Genomic DNA, 17967 nt, shown 5'->3' with positions numbered 1-17967 from the left:
TATTTCGACATCTCGTATCGAATAATCCGGACCTAATTTTTTTCTAAATTTCATTATTTAGCTATCTCTTTCATATGGATCTTTTCTTTACATCACATTCCTGCCTCCTGTTGATTGTCTCATCATTATAATTTACGCACAAAGTAAATCTTATTAAGGGGGTATTCTTGTCTAAAGGAATGAATTTTAGGTACTTTTTCAAGTGCATTAACAAAAAGACGAATAATATTTTCACTATCTATAATGTTACAAAATATTTATTAATATTTCAAGAATACATGAAAAAAAATAATATTGAAAAAATTCAAAATTGAAAAAGATATTGGCTGATGAAGTGGGGTGTCCCAAAAAAATGGTATGCGACGGTTGTCACGATTGCAGCTCTCCTAGTAATCCGAAGTAAAAAAACAAAAAAGATTATTAATTTAAAATAATGCCGCTATCGTACTAACAAAAAAAAGGTAAAAAAAATTTTCTTTTCGCTAAAGAAATCCCACTTTTCCCACTTTTTTTACTTTACCGAATTTTTTAAAAATAGTAAAAATTGAAAATTGTTGTAAGAGTTTAGTTAGTAAGATAGAGAAATGCAGAGAAAAGACTCTCACCAAATTTCAAGTACATCGGTTTAGCAGAACTTGAGAAATCATGATAACCGTGAAAAAAAAAAATAGTTATGACAAAAACGCGTTCAAAGTTTCGCGTAATAAGGGTAGGATATAGAATACCGCCTCACTAAAACAGCTATATCTCCGAAAATAATTGAAATTTTGAAAAATCCTCTTAAGGACATATTCTTTAAAGATTAAGCTTTGTAAATATGAAAAAATATCGATTTTTTCAAATTTCTAGACCAGAATCCCCGCTTAACGCCTTTTGAATTCATTAACCTTATTGGCGTATTACGTCACGTTAACATTCTTTGGAAATAATTTAATGAGAATGTCAATATAATACGTGGCTCACCTTTCACTAAATTTACATATATACAGTAGAGCCTGTTTTTGTGCGGTCCTTTTCTATGCAATTTTTTTTTTTTGTGCGATATGTTTTGTGCGATTTTTTTTATTCGGTCCCTATCCTCCGCACAAAAACAGGCTCTCTCTCTCTCTCTATATATATATATATATATATATATATATGGGGCATTCCACGTCAAATCGGCCACTTTTGACCCCTACCCCTTTCGATCCGGCTGAAAGTTTTTTATCCTATTCTACCCTATGAAAATCAATTTTCAGAATTTTTTTCAAATTTTTTGACCAAACCCAAAAATAATTATTAATTTTTGAAAAAGTGGCTCTTTGTTTTTGAAATGGCTATAATTTTTTCAAAGTTCAACCTATTGGGATGCTTTTTTTTTAAATTTTTGTTTTTAAATTTACTTCTCAGAAAAAAATACAAAAAAATTTTAAAATTATAAAATCCATGAAATTTTCGCATTTTTTTGAGAAAAACCGTTATATTCTGGAAGTTCGCCATTTTTCATTTTTTTTCTTATTTTCTAAAAAAAAACTTTGACTAATTCTTTGATTATCCCCGCCATGCCCAGAGTGGGCCGAGTTAGTTCTTTATTTTTTTATTTGATTGAAAAAAAAATTTTCAATTTTAATTGACGCATTTTATAATAGTCATTTATTGTCGAGTTATAAAATTCATAAACAAAAATGAAATTTGTCTTAAAATAATCAAACTTAGATCTTCAATATCATTCAAATGATGAGGTTTACGGAAAAAATATAAGATTACTGTTTTGTAGAGCATTAAATTTCCTACAAAATTCGTCCAAAACATGTTTCTATACAATCAATTAATAATGAGGTATGAATTTTAATCTATTGGACTGAAAAAAAAATAAAAAACTGCGATGCGGAGGATCTTTCTATTAAAATTAAGAGCTCATATTTGGTAAAAATTTGTTTAAGGTGTCTAGGAACCCATTTTTGCGTTGCACTTGAAAAAAAAATAATATATATATATTTACATGTAAACAAATAGTTAAACAATTAATTTTTTCTATCACTTTTTTCGCAGACGTCTCAATGTAGTACGTTAAAAGTCGATTGACCGGTACATTTAACAGAAAATTTGTTTTCGAAGGAAACAAAAAGATAATAACGAATTATTACCTAAACTTTTTACTAACGTCAATAATATTTGTTAGTTTCATTGTTTTCGAAGCTAACCTATTTTAATAATTTTAATCAATAGTAAAAGCCTACTTATAAAGTTGATAGCTTTTGAATAAAAAGCCTTAAAACAAAAAAATTTATATTTATATGCTTGCAATTACCGAAAATTTACGATACTTTCAACAGTGCAAGTATTGACACATACCGCAATAAAATTAAAAAATACTTTTTGTGTTATTGACTTTAAATCTACTTTTATTGTAATGAATTATTCACTATTTGTAAATTTGTATACCATATAGTTAAAGTACGCAATTCTGTTTACTCTTATATTCAAATAAATCAGTACAGAGTTAATTTAGTATTGAACTAAATATTTGACGAATTACCAAATTTGGCAAGGTAACGATAACAATATGATTGAAAAAAACTAATTTATAATGATTGTTCTATGTGAATATTTAAATATAAAATGTTTAAAATTTGCTGTACAGACAAGCATCATGATACTCACATCTCATTAAACAGTTACGGTGTTTTTATTGTTTGTTAAAAATTAATATGTGCGCTCTAATAATAAAATATATAAGAAAAAGAAGTATTAATACATATAAAATATATTTATCTATAAATAATTATAACGAAGGTATACTGTGTTCTAAGAAATCTATGGATTTCTTAGAATTGGTAAAACGCAGTCTTTTATTATTTGCGTTTAATATACGCGTATATTGTAAATAAGATAATGTAATAAATATAAACCAAATATTTTGTAACTATTTGTTACTTATAGCTTATTTAGCCTAATAAAATACTAAATAACAATATTGGATAAATAAAATTTCGAAAATTACTTCCTTTCTCTTCGCTGTGATAAAGTTTTACGGTATCGTCATTTAGAATACCGAAAAGTTCTAATAGATTAAGATCTTTGATTACATTTTAAAAGATAGGATTCATAATAATGTTTAAAATGTAGAAATCTATATAAAACTCAATGTATAGATCACTTACTAGACAAATTTTCTCTGTGTCTCTACTATACTAAGATAAAGTTCTTAAATAATTCTTCTACAATATTTATGTTTATATGTTATTGAACTTTGTACGACGCACTACGTTCGGAAGGACGAACTAGTCTTTATTCTAATCCAAATTTAAATTGCCAGTTAAAATTGACAGTTGATAATATTAAAACAGTTTAATTTAAGAAATATCTTCTGTCATTTCACAGTAAAATTAAAAACTATTTTTTGTGAGTAAACATTTGTCGTAAGGATATAAAAAAGTGAGTTACAATTATATTTAGAAAAACTAGAAATTTTGTTTCAAAAAATAATAAACTTACTAACACTCAGTTAACGGATAGTTTCGTATACTTATTTCTACTAACACCCACTATTTTGAAAGAAAAAGGAAAATGTGTATTTCTTAAAATGCATTTAAAAAAATTTAGAAATTGATGAGAATTGGTTTTAGCTATACATTTTCATATCATTTACTAATGAAAGTAAGCAAAAGTTTCTGGAAATCATATTAATAGATTAAGTATTTCTAGTGTTATTAAAATGAAAACATTGTCATGTATATTATTAGAAACCTAGATATAGTTAAATAAGGTTTTTATTTTATAATTTTTATTTGGGATATTAAACATAAAATATTTATAAAAAAATATTATGGGTACATATCACACGTGCTTGTAGTGAAACCTTCAAAAAAATCAGTTTTGAGGGGATAAGACGAATGCACAATATCAAGAGTAAGATAATTGTAGGATTTATTTACTATAATATTATTACCATATATTTTGGAGAACACCTGTATGATCAGTGGGTTGAATAGCTGATAAAAACTACACTTTTCCAAATTCAAGCAATAAAAATTGAATGATAAATGCAAAAGTCATTGATAAAAACAAATATATTGATATATATAGAATTAGTGTAGAGGTGCAAGGTTAACGTACACCTAGTTTAATCGTACTGATAAAATATAATAATAAAAATATGAATAATAAACAAAGCATCGGTATCGTTCAAGAACACTTCCAGACCCCCACAGACTTACACAACTTATACATCTTACAAAAACAGACAACACACCTTCTTTCTTTATTTTGACCGTCGATTCGTTTGTATCTTATGCTTTTGTCGCCTACCAATATTCTTATCTACGTTTATTCTTGTACCCTTTTATCGCTCTTCCTACAAACAGGTTTAATATTAAAATTATATGAGTGCACGCTTTGTAGTATGTAGTCGCACACAAAAACACACATATACATATGTACACAAAGCTTAGTAGCCAGGAGTGGGGACTACTAAGCAAAGACCGCGAAGGGGAAATACTGTATAACTATACTCTGTCTCATTCTCTCGCAGGCTCAATCCTATATGTATATCTCTTTTTTTTATCTTCTTGTATAAATGCCGTGTCTTCTTCCTCTACAGCGTCCGTTTTTCCCCCTACTACATCACCGCGTTTCATTTTTTCAAATCACGCCCATTCTATAGAAGTTTTTACTTCAAAAATATTTATTTTTAATAAGTTTTCGGAGCGTAACCCATCTTCTTGCATTGGCTCCGGATCTTGGACAACTCATCTTTTTCTAGGAACATATTTACCGTGTTATAGGAGGGTTACCTGTATTCGGCTACACTTATTTTGAGGTCGTGTACACTTCTTCTCGACTAGAGAAAGTAAGTGTTTTTGTGTCCCATTTATTTTCATTACGGATCGAAGTACTACTACATCTCGTGCCAACATCCACACCAGGTTTTGCAATAAAAATGTATCTAGCGGTGTATTTGAATATCTGCTAATTTTTTGTTCTTTGTCTATTATAATATTCGGTTACCTATTCTATTTGTATAATTGTCTTCTTGAAATAAAGTATTTGCTTATCTCAGGCTTTTCTCTCAATTCCGTGAGAATTTTAAAATGTCTAGGTAAGTTGTATGGTTAAGGTGTAAATAAGTATACATTGATATACTTATCCAATTCTTATCTCATTTATTTCTACGATAAAAATTATTGCATGTGTATTGGCTATTACACACGATTTAATAATAAATAATTGTTTTCCTATTATTTTCTCTAAACATATGTATTGCAAATTAATTTAATGTAAAATAACATAAAATATAAAAATAGTTATAATATTATTAGATTATTTAACACAATTATTTTTGATTTATCAATGTGGGCGTTTATATCATTTTCCTAAGCTGTTTCGTTACTTAATTGTTTTATTTGATAAGACATGGGATCATAAGTGACATGATGGTAAATAACTGTAAAGAAAAATCCCGCCAAATTTTCTTAGTCAATATATAATGCTATTTTTACATTTACAGGTGTATTCGACTAAGAAGAAAAACAATTTATAAAAAAAATAAGAACGGAAACCATACAGTATTTGAAATATTACTTATTAACGATCCTTTATTATTATACTCTGTTACGAAAGATTCATTGTCACACATTTTTTCAGACAATATGTTTTCTCAACATAAATAGAGTTATAAATATGATATTTTTTTGATCGAGTGCCGGTCATATAAAATTCTTTGTAAGTACAAATATTTAAAAAAAATTTACTTTCGATTAAAGAGGTCTTTCTCTTGATAAATGTGATATCAGGATAAATTCTTAATAATAAAAATAAGAATAAGAAAAAATAATCTTGAAACAATAATGTCAATTTTAAAAAGGGACGAGTTGAGTATTATTTTTAAATATTTAAATGGAGTGGATTTGCACAATGCATCTCAAGTTTGTAGGTACAGTAATAAAAAACATTTATATTATTCATGTATTTTAAAAAATAATCTTCTAATAATTAATAGTACATAAAATATATTATATACGATGACTATTGATACGATAGATGCATTTATAAGTTAATAATAATTAGTAATAAGAATTTTGTATACACATTAAAATTTATTTTTCTTTATTATAGTTTTTGGTTAGAAATTGCCATAGAAGAGAACAATAGAAGGAAACCTACGTGGATAATGAAATCAAAATCAGTAGAATGTCTTCAAGATTGGAAAACTTTTAAAACACAATTTATAGACCATTGCCGAACTAGGCCTTCTTTACATTTATTGTTTTACACTTGTTCAACTAAGGAGGAACTTCTTCCAGAGGGTAAATTTGATTAATATATATATATATATTAGGGTGGGTCAAAAAAATGACTTTTTTTTTTTCAAGTGCCACGGAAAAATGGGCTCCTTAATTTTTTTTAATATTTTCATTTATCTTTTTTTATTTTTTAAGGATGCTATTGTCAATATCTACCATACCATTGTAGCTCAATCACGATAAAATACTTTCGTTCTTGGCGTTTTTCTCGACAGATCATTTCTACGTTTTTTTTTCCTGAGATATCAAATATAAATATCACTACGATTACTCTCAATTATCACCCCGAGAACAAAGGAGTTTATTGTGAAGAACTGAAATGTTTATTTGACATATCATTTAGTAATGCCGATAAATTGAAAACAATATTCGAACCATTTACTGGTAACGATATTCCTATGTCAAGCTGTGTCGTCTTTATTTACAATTTCCGCAACAAAGAATTAGTACAAAATTTAGCTCTTTGTTTCAAAGAATGGTAATAGATTCGATATTAAATATTGTTTCTTGATAATAACATAGAATTTAATTTGTATTTGAAAATATTTATTATTTTTTTTATCATTTAGGTTTCCAAATAAAAAAATGACAATATTGTCTATAAAAGAGGATAGCATATTATTTTGCAATGCTAATTATAATTCACGTGTATGTCAAAAACATGCGGATTGCATTGCTATTTTATTAAATGGTACTAATATGGAAAGTTTTATTTTTGAATCAGAGTTGAATTCCTCTATAGAGAAAGAGATGACAGAATTTAAAAAAAGAGCCAATTTAAAGGAACATTCAGTATTTTTCAAAATCAGTAGTTTAGACGGACAATATGTCTATCGAGATAAATGGCTATTTCAAACTATTTTTCCAAACGTACCATTATTTATGACGCCCTGTACTGAATCAGTTGCTACAAATAAAATAGAAGGTTAGTAATATATTCATAAAAAACAACAAAATAATACATATTTTTATACATCAAAATAATTTATTTCTTTGTACAATTATTTTAGAATTCTGTAACAGTATATTAGAATATGACAATCTTAACAAATATCCAGGATTTTTGTTACTTACATATGATTAATTATATTCATAAATTTTATCAAAATGAATTTATAAGAAACATTTTAATAATAATTAACGTAAAATGAAAAAAGTATTAACGTATATATGTATAATGAATGTATATTTAAATTGTTGCGTAATATGTGAGACTCACATCTGAAGTATAAGCAGAAGGCATAAAAACTATAAACAATAACTTTTACACAAACATGTGCCTTATATGAATTGGTCTCAAAATTCTAACAATTTCTGTGATTAAATAATCTGTAATAGCTTATCTTCATAGAAAATGATCAAAATGAAAATTCTCTGATTAAATTTTGAGATTATTTCTTATTTTCATTAATATTGCACATCTAACTAATTAAATTTAGTCATTTTGATTTATTCAATTCAATTTTAATATTAAGTTCTATTATTATTAATACTTCAGTACTTCCTATATGTTGTAAGTTTAAAGTTAAAAGTACGTAATAAGACCTTTTATTTCTGGGATTATTTTAAAACATTTATCTATTTGACAAACAAGATTTGCATTGAAGAACTTCAAGCAAAGTATATAAAAAAATTTGTCAACGAATCAAATGCTTAACCTGGAATTTGGGAAATTTATCAAGTTAAATAAAAAAATTTAAACCAAAAATGAATGTGAATTATTCCATCAACTCTTGAATTGAATGCTAATATAATTAATTAAATATTAATCAATAAATAATTTGTTTCCTATGAAAGATTTTCCATGAAAAAAAAAAATATAATTCAACATTTGTATATCATTATTTTATTCTCTAAAGAATACACTATTTCACATAATTGTTACGTTATTCATTTTTCGAGATACTTCGAAATTTCGTATAAATTACTTTTTTAGAAGAAATAAAGGAATGTAACATAGAACTCAAACTCGATAAATAAAAAGAATGAAATAATTTTAAGAGAAAATAGACAAGCTGTCTAGTAGTAGAGTGGATGAAAATCATGAAACGGGCGAACGACAAGGGTGGAAAAGCTAACTGGACGATGGTCGAGCATCCCACTTTGCTCTCTTACAGTACAAAAAGAAAAGAACTGGCCTTCAGCGACACAAATAAGTCCGGGTGCCATCGCCTTTTTAATTTTCTACACTTTTCTCTTTCTCGCACCATTGCTCAGTCACAAGTTGTGACGATTCGTTGAAATGTTTGGCGTTGGAAGTCACTCGTAATAGTTTGCGTGATGGGCCGACATCTGAGATGGTGTCGGTAATAGGTATATCAGTACACACGGCGATATGCGATTTATGCGTAACTTATCGATAAGGTAGTTATGTAAGCCCGCTCCTTTGGCATAATAGGGCACTCCCTTGTCTTAGGATTTAGATTACCTTTTGTTACTTCCTTTCTTCTTGATCTGTGAGCCGTTCGAGTAACATATGGAAGTGAGAATTCTCTTAACTATTGCGTTAATTTACTAACAATAAGTATAAAGGGAGGGGAAAGGTGAAGAGAAAAATAAGGGTATGTAAGCTCTACTGCAACGAATATATCTTTCACAGTAGTAAAATTACCAGGGCTCGTAGACGAACAGTAAAATAACGAAGGTATAATAACGGTTAAAAAATTACTCAGCTCGCGGTTGCTGTATACGCGATTAAAAATCAGGATTTACAGGACAATCATCTTGCCGGTATTCATTTATGGTAGCGAAACGTAGTCGCTTACGTTACGGGACGAAAAGAAATTTAGGGTTTTCGAAAACAAAGTTCTTTGTGCAATCTTCCGTAAAAAACGCTATGAGGAAACGGCCGAATACAGAAAACTCCAGAACGTAGAAGTTCAGCAAATGTTCAATAAACTAGATATCGTAAAATCGACAACTTCGTAAAATCACGCCGATTAAGATAAGCTGGTCAAGTAGCGTGCATGGGACAGAATCGAACGGCGCACAAAATATCTGATAATATACCGAACGGGAAAAGACCACTAGGTAGACCGAGACGTTGATGGGAGGATAATATTAGAACGGACCCGAAAGAAATGGGATGCGAAGACCATGAATGTAGGGATCGCGCTCAGGGACGGGAACAATGGCGGAATTTGGTATTTGCGGCAATGAACTTCCGAGTTCCAAATGCTAATTAATAATAATAATTATTATAGTGCATAATAATCAGTAGAAAGTTTATTGAATGTTTTTAGTTCATTTAGGCTAACCATGATTTTTTCTTTTTTCTCAGAAGCCAATTATTTATATTTACACTGTTATTCTCCAATTTTTTTCATAGTTGTACAAAATTTATATTTAAAAAATTTGCGAGATAACTTGTAGTTGGCGCTCTGGGCAGATGAACAACCTACGAATTATCTTGTAATTGACAGTCAACGTGTTAACTTTGACAATTTACTTTAATAATTAATAGTAACATTAGGTATGATATATTTTAAAAGATGTCATCCGTGAAAGCAACTATAGTGGCGTGTGTCGTTCTAGAAGATATTTGCGAAAGCCACTATAGTAGCGCTCTGTGCCTAAGAGCTTAACAAAGTTCCGGGAAAAACATATTTCGTTCTTCGTACAATTGAAGTTTATACCAAAAGATGATCTAACGTCACATTAGTTTATTTCAAAATTTTAATAATTTTCGATATCAAAATTGTGTATTTCATTAATTTGTAATGTAATATATAGTCTGTATGTTAGGCTCGAGTTTTTAACCCATAGAGAAAAAAAATCATGTGTGCAGATCACACGTGTCAGAATTGAAACCTTTGTAAAATCAATCTTCGAGAGAATGAGTCATATGCACAGTATCTGGAGTAAGATAATTGTAGGATTTACTTATCTTAATATTGTTACTACATATATATATATATAAAATAGCACTGATATGATCTTGGGATGGGGGTAGCTAACAAAAACTACCACTTTCCAAAATTTATCAATTAAGATATAATGTCAAATGCGATAGCCATAGATTGAAAAAAATTACTTACATGTAAGCTTTGTTTATGTATTGTACCTCAATAATTCCTACGGTTATACTTGAGAGGTCGACATTTGACGGATGAGTAAATTAATAGAAAAGAATAGAATATCGGAGCAGAAGATATACAGACAAGATAGATAGAAGGATTGATAACAAGAGTTTATCCTAGCAAATAATTACTGTGATCTACAGATTTTAAATTCATAATATTAAGTTAATGTAATCTTTGATAAGTACACCTGTTTATAGGAATTTATGAAATCATATAAAACAATCAATATAGAGAAGCATAAACATTAAATTGTCTATTCTCTATATTTTAGGTTAGTATAATACGTGTACGTTATAGTAAAATGAATTTATTACATTATTAATAATAAAAACTCTATATTTTAGTCGAATCAATCTTGTGTTTTTGTCTCAATTTAACCTCCAAATATTATATATATATAGGGAATTTTATTTAGGGTGAGAGGTGCGAGGTGAACATACACCCAGTTTAATCCTACTAATAAGATTTATTTAATACTGGTATTAGGAAAAGTACAATAATAATTTCACAATCTTACGATTACAACTTAGATGCGTGACTGTATTCTTACAACTGATAACGACTTATAATACAACTGCGACTGTTACGACTGATGACTAACTACCTACAGGTACGACTGTAGACTGTGTGACTGCGACCACCTTTTTATTTCTTTCCCCGTATTTTATATCAGAAATGACCTACGCCCCTTTTGGGAGGGAAGGAGCTTACGAATCTTATTGACCAATAGCATAAGGATCCACCCCATAGTCCACCGACGGGTACATCCTATGGTTTTTGGTTGTGGAAACTATGCATAAAGAAACTTGATCTAGATTATCGGAATGTTACTTCTTTTATGGTATTGTACGTGCTTGGATAAGAATTCGAAATTCCTCAAAGGGTCCCGACACTGAACAAAGGGTTTTCATCGTACCACTATATTTTGATAATTCTTAGGTTTGTTTATGGTTTTATGGCCTTTCTAATCTTTTCTTTTAGTCTCTGAATAGAGTTTTCCTTTGCAGAAAATAAAATATAAAGAAAAGAACTGAATACTAGTTTTTCGTTTACATCTTCGACACTTAAAACTCTCTTACATATATATTATAATGCATTTTAAATTATGAACAAGATTTTAGTTTAAAAAAAAATATAAAATTGAGATACCATATTATCCTTTCTTTTTCTATTATTACTAGTACCACTACTATTACTAGATATATGTCTTTTGCTTTATCAGAAACGAACATGAATGAATGGTAATATATACTGAAACGAGAAAAGCGATTCTGTTTCTGGTTGGTTGATCAGAAGAAAATACCACAATAGTTTCGTGTAGTTTAAAAGCACAAACTCGAAATGGTCGTCATTGTTGTCGTGAACGATTTGCTAAAGGAAGAAAGAGAGTAGACGAAACGAACGATTCGATTCCGTTTTCAACTTCTAACGGAATTCAAGTGGGAGGGTAACTCTTACCCTCTTTTACTGCATTATATTACGTCGAAGAATCAATAAGAAGGGAATAGTTAAATAAATTCTGGTAATCGAAATTCTTCGTTTTATATGATAAAGAAAATTCGTTCATTGCACTTTGAGCATTTTCAAATTATATTTATTTCCTATCTTCTTTTTTTTATTAACATTTATTCTTGTAATTAATTTTATACGCACATATCGTGCACATACACATATCAAAATATAAATTTAATATTATATATTAAAACATATATGTATATTCAATTCACAGTAGATTAAATTAGGATAATCGTGGGATAAACAACTCGGATAAATCGATACGAACTGTACAGACAAAAATCAGTTATAAAAAATTTAATAAAAATTATATTAACAAAATCAATAAAATATTTATATAAATTATAATATAAATGCAACTCAAAGATATAATAAATAACATTTTTTAGAATATGAATAATTTTTTATCTCTTCTTTAACAAAAAAAAAAAATAAATTAATAAATTAATTAAATTTAGTAATCTTATTATTATTATTTTTGTCAACACATTTAGATTTATATTGCGAAGAGATTGACGTGAATGAACATAATTGAATCGACTGGTACAGCTAAAAGAGATTATTAGATTTTCGTTGAATTAAATCGGAGCTCGTATCGATATTACATATTTTTTTTTTTTTTTCATTTCTTTTCTTTTTGTTTTGCATGAACCAGCCGTACGCATCGCTGGTCAGCAACGTAATTCATTTATTAATAGCTCGTAGAAAAGAACCCCGATAGTATCATCAGATCAAACTCGTTACGCTCGTTTTAAGATGGACAGTGAGTAACGTGTGCGAATTTATACGAGTAAAAACGAATATGTGGTATGCCTTGGCACGTTTTTTACTAACTATGCCGCATTAAAAAATGAATGAGAAGATTTTTCTTTCCTTTTTACTTTTTTTTCTTTTTCTTCTTTCTTCATCTTCTTCCTCTATTTTATTTTTATCTTTTTTCCTTTCTTTTTTTTCGCAGACTGTAGATAAAACTACTTTCTACTCGTTCGAAACATCACCGGAAGTACGCGAAACGATTAATAAGATTAATTTGTAATTCTCGCTAATTACATTCTCGACGATCGAAACTTTTGAAAAATGAAATATTGTTCCTTATTATTAATATCACGATGTTCATTTAAATCAATGTCGTTTTAATAAATTTTCATATTCCGTAGAAAATGTAAACCGCTGTGTGATCGTTGTTGCATTGAATTATAATTTACAAACACGAATACGTTATCATATAATCAGAAATTACAATCGAAATCGATATATTAGTAATTCGATTAATTCAACTATTACAAATGCAATGTTAATTTTCTCTGTACAAATCCCTCTGTCTGCAGAATTACAACGTATTGGTGTATAATATTGTTTTAATATACATATTTATAAAAATTAAGTATTTTTTTTTCGTGAAAAATATCGTAAAAAGTTAGGATTTAATATTTACTTAATAGCATAATTTTTCTTTAAAATATTTGAAAGCAAGGTCATCGAAGGATTAAATTCAAGTATAAAATTGTGTTCCAAAATCAACATTTTAATTTAGTATCGAAAAACTGTGTTCCAACTATGATTTAAAAATTACAAATAATTATTCCCAAATATAATATTTTTTCTTTTATTTTATTATTTAATATTAATTATTAATTATATAATATTATAAAAAATATATATATATTAGGTCGAGTCATAAGTAAATTCCGATGCGTTTATGTAGAATCTATTCTTCGTATTTACCTACTATAAGTCACCGAAACAAACGAATTTTTGATATCACTGTATAGATGAGGATTCAGTTAGTCTTTTGTCAACTTTTTTATGCAGTCAATGTTACATTTAATCATTTTTCTTAACCACTGAAATGAATAGTAAAAAGTGCATATTCGACATGTAATGCTTTAGGAATTGAAACAAGGCAATAGCACTAAGGTGGCAACTGAAAAAATATGCAGCGTATACAGTGCAAGTGCAGGACTGATAACTGATAGGGCAGTCAGAAATTGGTTTATAAAATTCCGTTCTGGAGACACAACCTTTAAAGACGAACCGAGTGCAGGACGTCTTTTCAACTTTGACGAACCTTTTAAAGGTAATATTGGAGCAAAATTCAATAGATACGTCCAACAAATACGAAGAGTGCAAAAAAAAAACATCATGAAAAGTGTCGTGCACTTACCAGTGACAGAAACACCATTCTTTATCTCATAAAAAACGGAAGTTATTTATGACTCGATCTAATATATATATAAAATTTTATTTATATTATATAAAATATATATAATTATACATAATATTAAAAAATAATTATATAATAATAATTATTTCTTTTTATTCGTCAAAATATAAAAGTATATCTTTCCTTAAATTTTTTAAATACAAATGTCTCAAATTTTAGTTAATATAATATCAAATAATTATTTCAACATACTTTTCCGTTATTCTAATTATTAATATCATTTTTAAAACCACGAAAATATTCTAATTAGTCTTTCCTCAAATTTTCTCTAAATTCTTTTCAAAAAAAAAGAAAAAAAAATCCCTAGAAGAATAGACGCATTTTAATTTCCTTTATCATTTCTATGGAACTGGCCTCGCTAAAGGATAAAACATTTCTCTTTCTCTATCTTTTTTCCCCTCCTTTTTTCCCCTTCTCTCTTTTTTCTTTTTTTTTCTCTTTCAGAACGTTAACGTAACTCGCTTGACGAGAAAGTGCGGTCGAGGTTCGACGTAAAGATTTATGCATTATCTCTTATTCATGCAAAATTCATCAGCTGTGCTGCTGCCCAAGCCTCTAAAAAGAAGTCTAAAACGAGCAGCTTTGCTATCTTTCACTCTCTTTCCAGAAAAAGAAGGAAATCTATCATTCTCTCTCTCTCTCTCTCTCTCTCTCTCTCTCACTATCATTCGCTATCTAATATCTCTATCTTTCTCAATCCAACGAAAATCTCGTTTTCTTCCGCTGGAAAGGTTTTATTATGCCATCTCCTGTATGTGGCGCGTTTTTCTCATTCTAACCAACAAGAGAAGGTTAGCATTGCATCTCTTTTTGACAAGGCTTGAAAACTCTCATCTTGTCTTTGAATATCATAAAACGATAATGTTATAGCTACCTAGTTAGCCTTCTTCATTATATTATTTTGTTCTTCTCTGTGTCAAAAGTGATAGATACAGACAGGTAGAGGAGGAGAGACAAAAAGAGAAAGAAAGATGAAGAGAGAGAGAGAGAGAGAGACAGACAGACAGATAGATAGATAAATAGATTTAGTTTATTTAGCTTTCTCAGCTATTTACAAACAACTATACATGTAATAAAATATAACATGCTATACTACAATATAATAATGTAGGGAAATCAATTGTTCTGTATCCGGCTAAGAATATCTAATCTCCCCGTGTTGCCGGTACCATTTAAGATATAGAAGATATTCTTTATTTCGACAAGTATAATCAGTATACAATTGTAATTCACAATCTCCCACACTCACTCTGATTTTACAAAATGCACGAAACCCGCGAATATCCGCAATCTTACCGCAACTCGCTACTCATTCGCTATTTACTCGCTAATCACTCTCTAATCGCTTCTATCGTATCACTTTTGTCACTCACTTTCGTCGCTCGGTTCTCATCACGCTCCTTCACGCTCTCACGCGTGACTGTCCTCTCCTTATATGTTCACGCCCCCACCTTGCATCCGTAGGGGGATGAACTATCCTTCTCATCGTTCTCGAATTTTATCAACGTCCAGCTCGGTCTAATAAACAAATCACCGATATCGCGTAAGAACTTTTTCTCACACAGACTTGCGCACACACAACTTACGCAACTTACAGAAAACAGACCACGCATCGTCTTTCTTTATTTCGACCATCGAGTCCTTTTCTTTTTAGTCCTTCGTCACCTACCTACTTATCCATGTTTACTCTTCGATACTTAAAACTCCCCTACAATAATATAATATACTGTAGTACAATACAACAAACTATAATATAATAATAATAATAATAATAATAATAATAATAATAATAATAATAATAATAATAATAATAATAAAAGCAAAATTTACTCTAATATAATATATAATCTAATATAATATTTTATATAATATTATATATGTAGAGAGATAAAGAGAAAGTGTGAGAGAAAAATAATCTTTTTATATCAAATCAGGCATCGAAGTAACACGTTTCTCCCCAACTCTTCAACGATTACACGACTTTTCTGCCTTTTTGACATTCGACTGCACAAATCAGTCGACTCTTCCGTATTTTCATTTACCCATATAAACGTGTAGAGGAATAAAAAGAGAAAGATACACACACACACTTTATATATATAGAATAGATACATACGTGTGTACATGTGCGTTTTGTCTTCTGCCAACTCCATCTCTCTCTCTCTCTCTCTCTCTCTCTCTCTCTCTCTGTCTGTCTCTGTCTCTGTCTCTGTCTCTGTCTCTGTCTCTGTCTCTGTCTCTGTCTCTGTCTCTGTCTCTGTCTCTGTCTCTGTCTCTGTCTCTGTCTCTGTCTCTGTCTCTGTCTCTGTCTCTGTCTCTGTCTCTGTCTCTGTCTCTCTTTCTCTCTGATGTTCTATATTCACATTTTATTTCCATTTTTGTTCGAGCTTTATGATACTGTACCAACGCCATGCAGATTTTGGAAGAGATTACACGTTACAACGCGTCCGCTTTTAAGGATTAAATCCTGAATATACGTTGTATGCATTTACGGGTGATATGAATGTACGTATATTTGTGTGTGTTTATGTGTGTACGTGAGTGAATGAATGAGTGAGTGAGTGAGTGAGTGAGTGAGTGAGTGAGTGAGTGAGTGAGTGAGTGAGTGAGTGAGTGAGTGAGTGAGTGAGTGAGTGAGTGAGTGAGTGAGTGAGTGAGTGAGTGAGTGAGTGAGTGCATGCGTGAGTGCTTATACGTGGTGCGTACAAAATTTCAATCAGTATCGAATATGTACGTACCACACGTTTATATGAAAGTTATAACGTACAGAATATAGAATAATATGCATGTAGAAATAAACATAACTTCGACACTTCGTCGGTCATTTTTGATGCGATACATTCTGAAAAAAAAAAAAAAATGAAAAAAAAACAAATACAGGAATAGAATAGAATAATAAATTTGACTAACGGGCCAACGGGTGCGCGATAGATAAAAGAAGAGAAACTCGATAAAAACTATGGATAATTCAAAAGTTTTTTGTCAGTTGCGATTTTTTTTTTATTGTTTTTTATTATTTATTTTTTTTCTTTTTTTTTTACGACCTCGATTTTATTTTACAAGGAATATAAATGGATCGTGTCTTCGGTTTTGATAACATTCTTTATAGATTGTTGTATAATATCATAATTGATAAAATATGAGAGATGCATCACGTGTATTGGATAAATTCAAAAAAAATTAGACGGAAAAAAACGTTTGTTTTTTCATCGAATGGTCGTATGTATCGTCCGCTGACCCAATTGGATAAAAGATAAACAAAGTGTACAGGATGGGTTTCTTGTTTTGTTGTAGTTTTTCCGTTTAAAAACAGAAATCCGTCATTACACCTTCCATTAGGTTTTATGAAATCATAAATATTTAAAAATAAAACGTCGTTTTGAGTTTCAAAAAAAAATCTGTTCGTAACTTTTACTTACATCAAATATTATATTACCTAAAATTTTGGAAATATTTCTATTATAAATATTATTATCTCCTTAACATATTTTCTTTTTAATTAAAAAAAATTATTATTACTATTTATTATTTTTATGTCATATTTTAAAAATATACATAAATCATCATATTGTAAACATTTTATCGAAATTAATTAAAAGTATGATATTTAGTAAAAAGATTTAATTAGATAAAGTTAAAATGTTAACAAACGTAACAAGTTTCGAATTGTCTTCTTTTAATAATTTATATTTTCATTATGACTTTGAAGTTCCGATAAACTGTCCACAAATACTTGTACGATATTATTAATTTCCTCGTCACCAAATTTAGAAATTTAATTTACGATACGAAATCACTGAAAGATCTTTTACCTTTAGCCTATTTATTAATGAAATATATTTACTCATATATAATATTGAAC

The 17967-nt window shown here is 29.1% G+C and overlaps 2 protein-coding genes across 2 annotated transcripts in view; both read left to right on the top strand.

Moving 5' to 3' along the window:
- The window catches only part of LOC107064439 (uncharacterized), a 272414-nt gene that overhangs the window by 150467 nt on the left and 103980 nt on the right, over positions 1-17967 (top strand). The gene's annotated exons all lie outside the window — the stretch shown is intronic.
- On the top strand, positions 4482-7512 carry LOC149032011 (uncharacterized). Its single transcript, XM_089174158.1, has 6 exons — positions 4482-4831; positions 5489-5914; positions 6097-6287; positions 6420-6762; positions 6854-7209; positions 7295-7512. The coding sequence occupies exons 2-6, from the start codon at positions 5829-5831 to the stop codon at positions 7366-7368; spliced, it is 1050 nt and encodes a 349-aa protein (XP_089030284.1). The 5' UTR covers positions 4482-4831; positions 5489-5828; the 3' UTR covers positions 7369-7512.

Source organism: Polistes dominula, unplaced genomic scaffold, assembly GCF_049000335.1.
Source record: "Polistes dominula isolate Pdom_NZ unplaced genomic scaffold, Pdom_raw_medaka contig_482, whole genome shotgun sequence".
In the NCBI taxonomy this organism is placed as follows: domain Eukaryota; kingdom Metazoa; phylum Arthropoda; class Insecta; order Hymenoptera; family Vespidae; genus Polistes; species Polistes dominula.
This window is presented reverse-complemented; position numbering and strand designations above follow the sequence as displayed.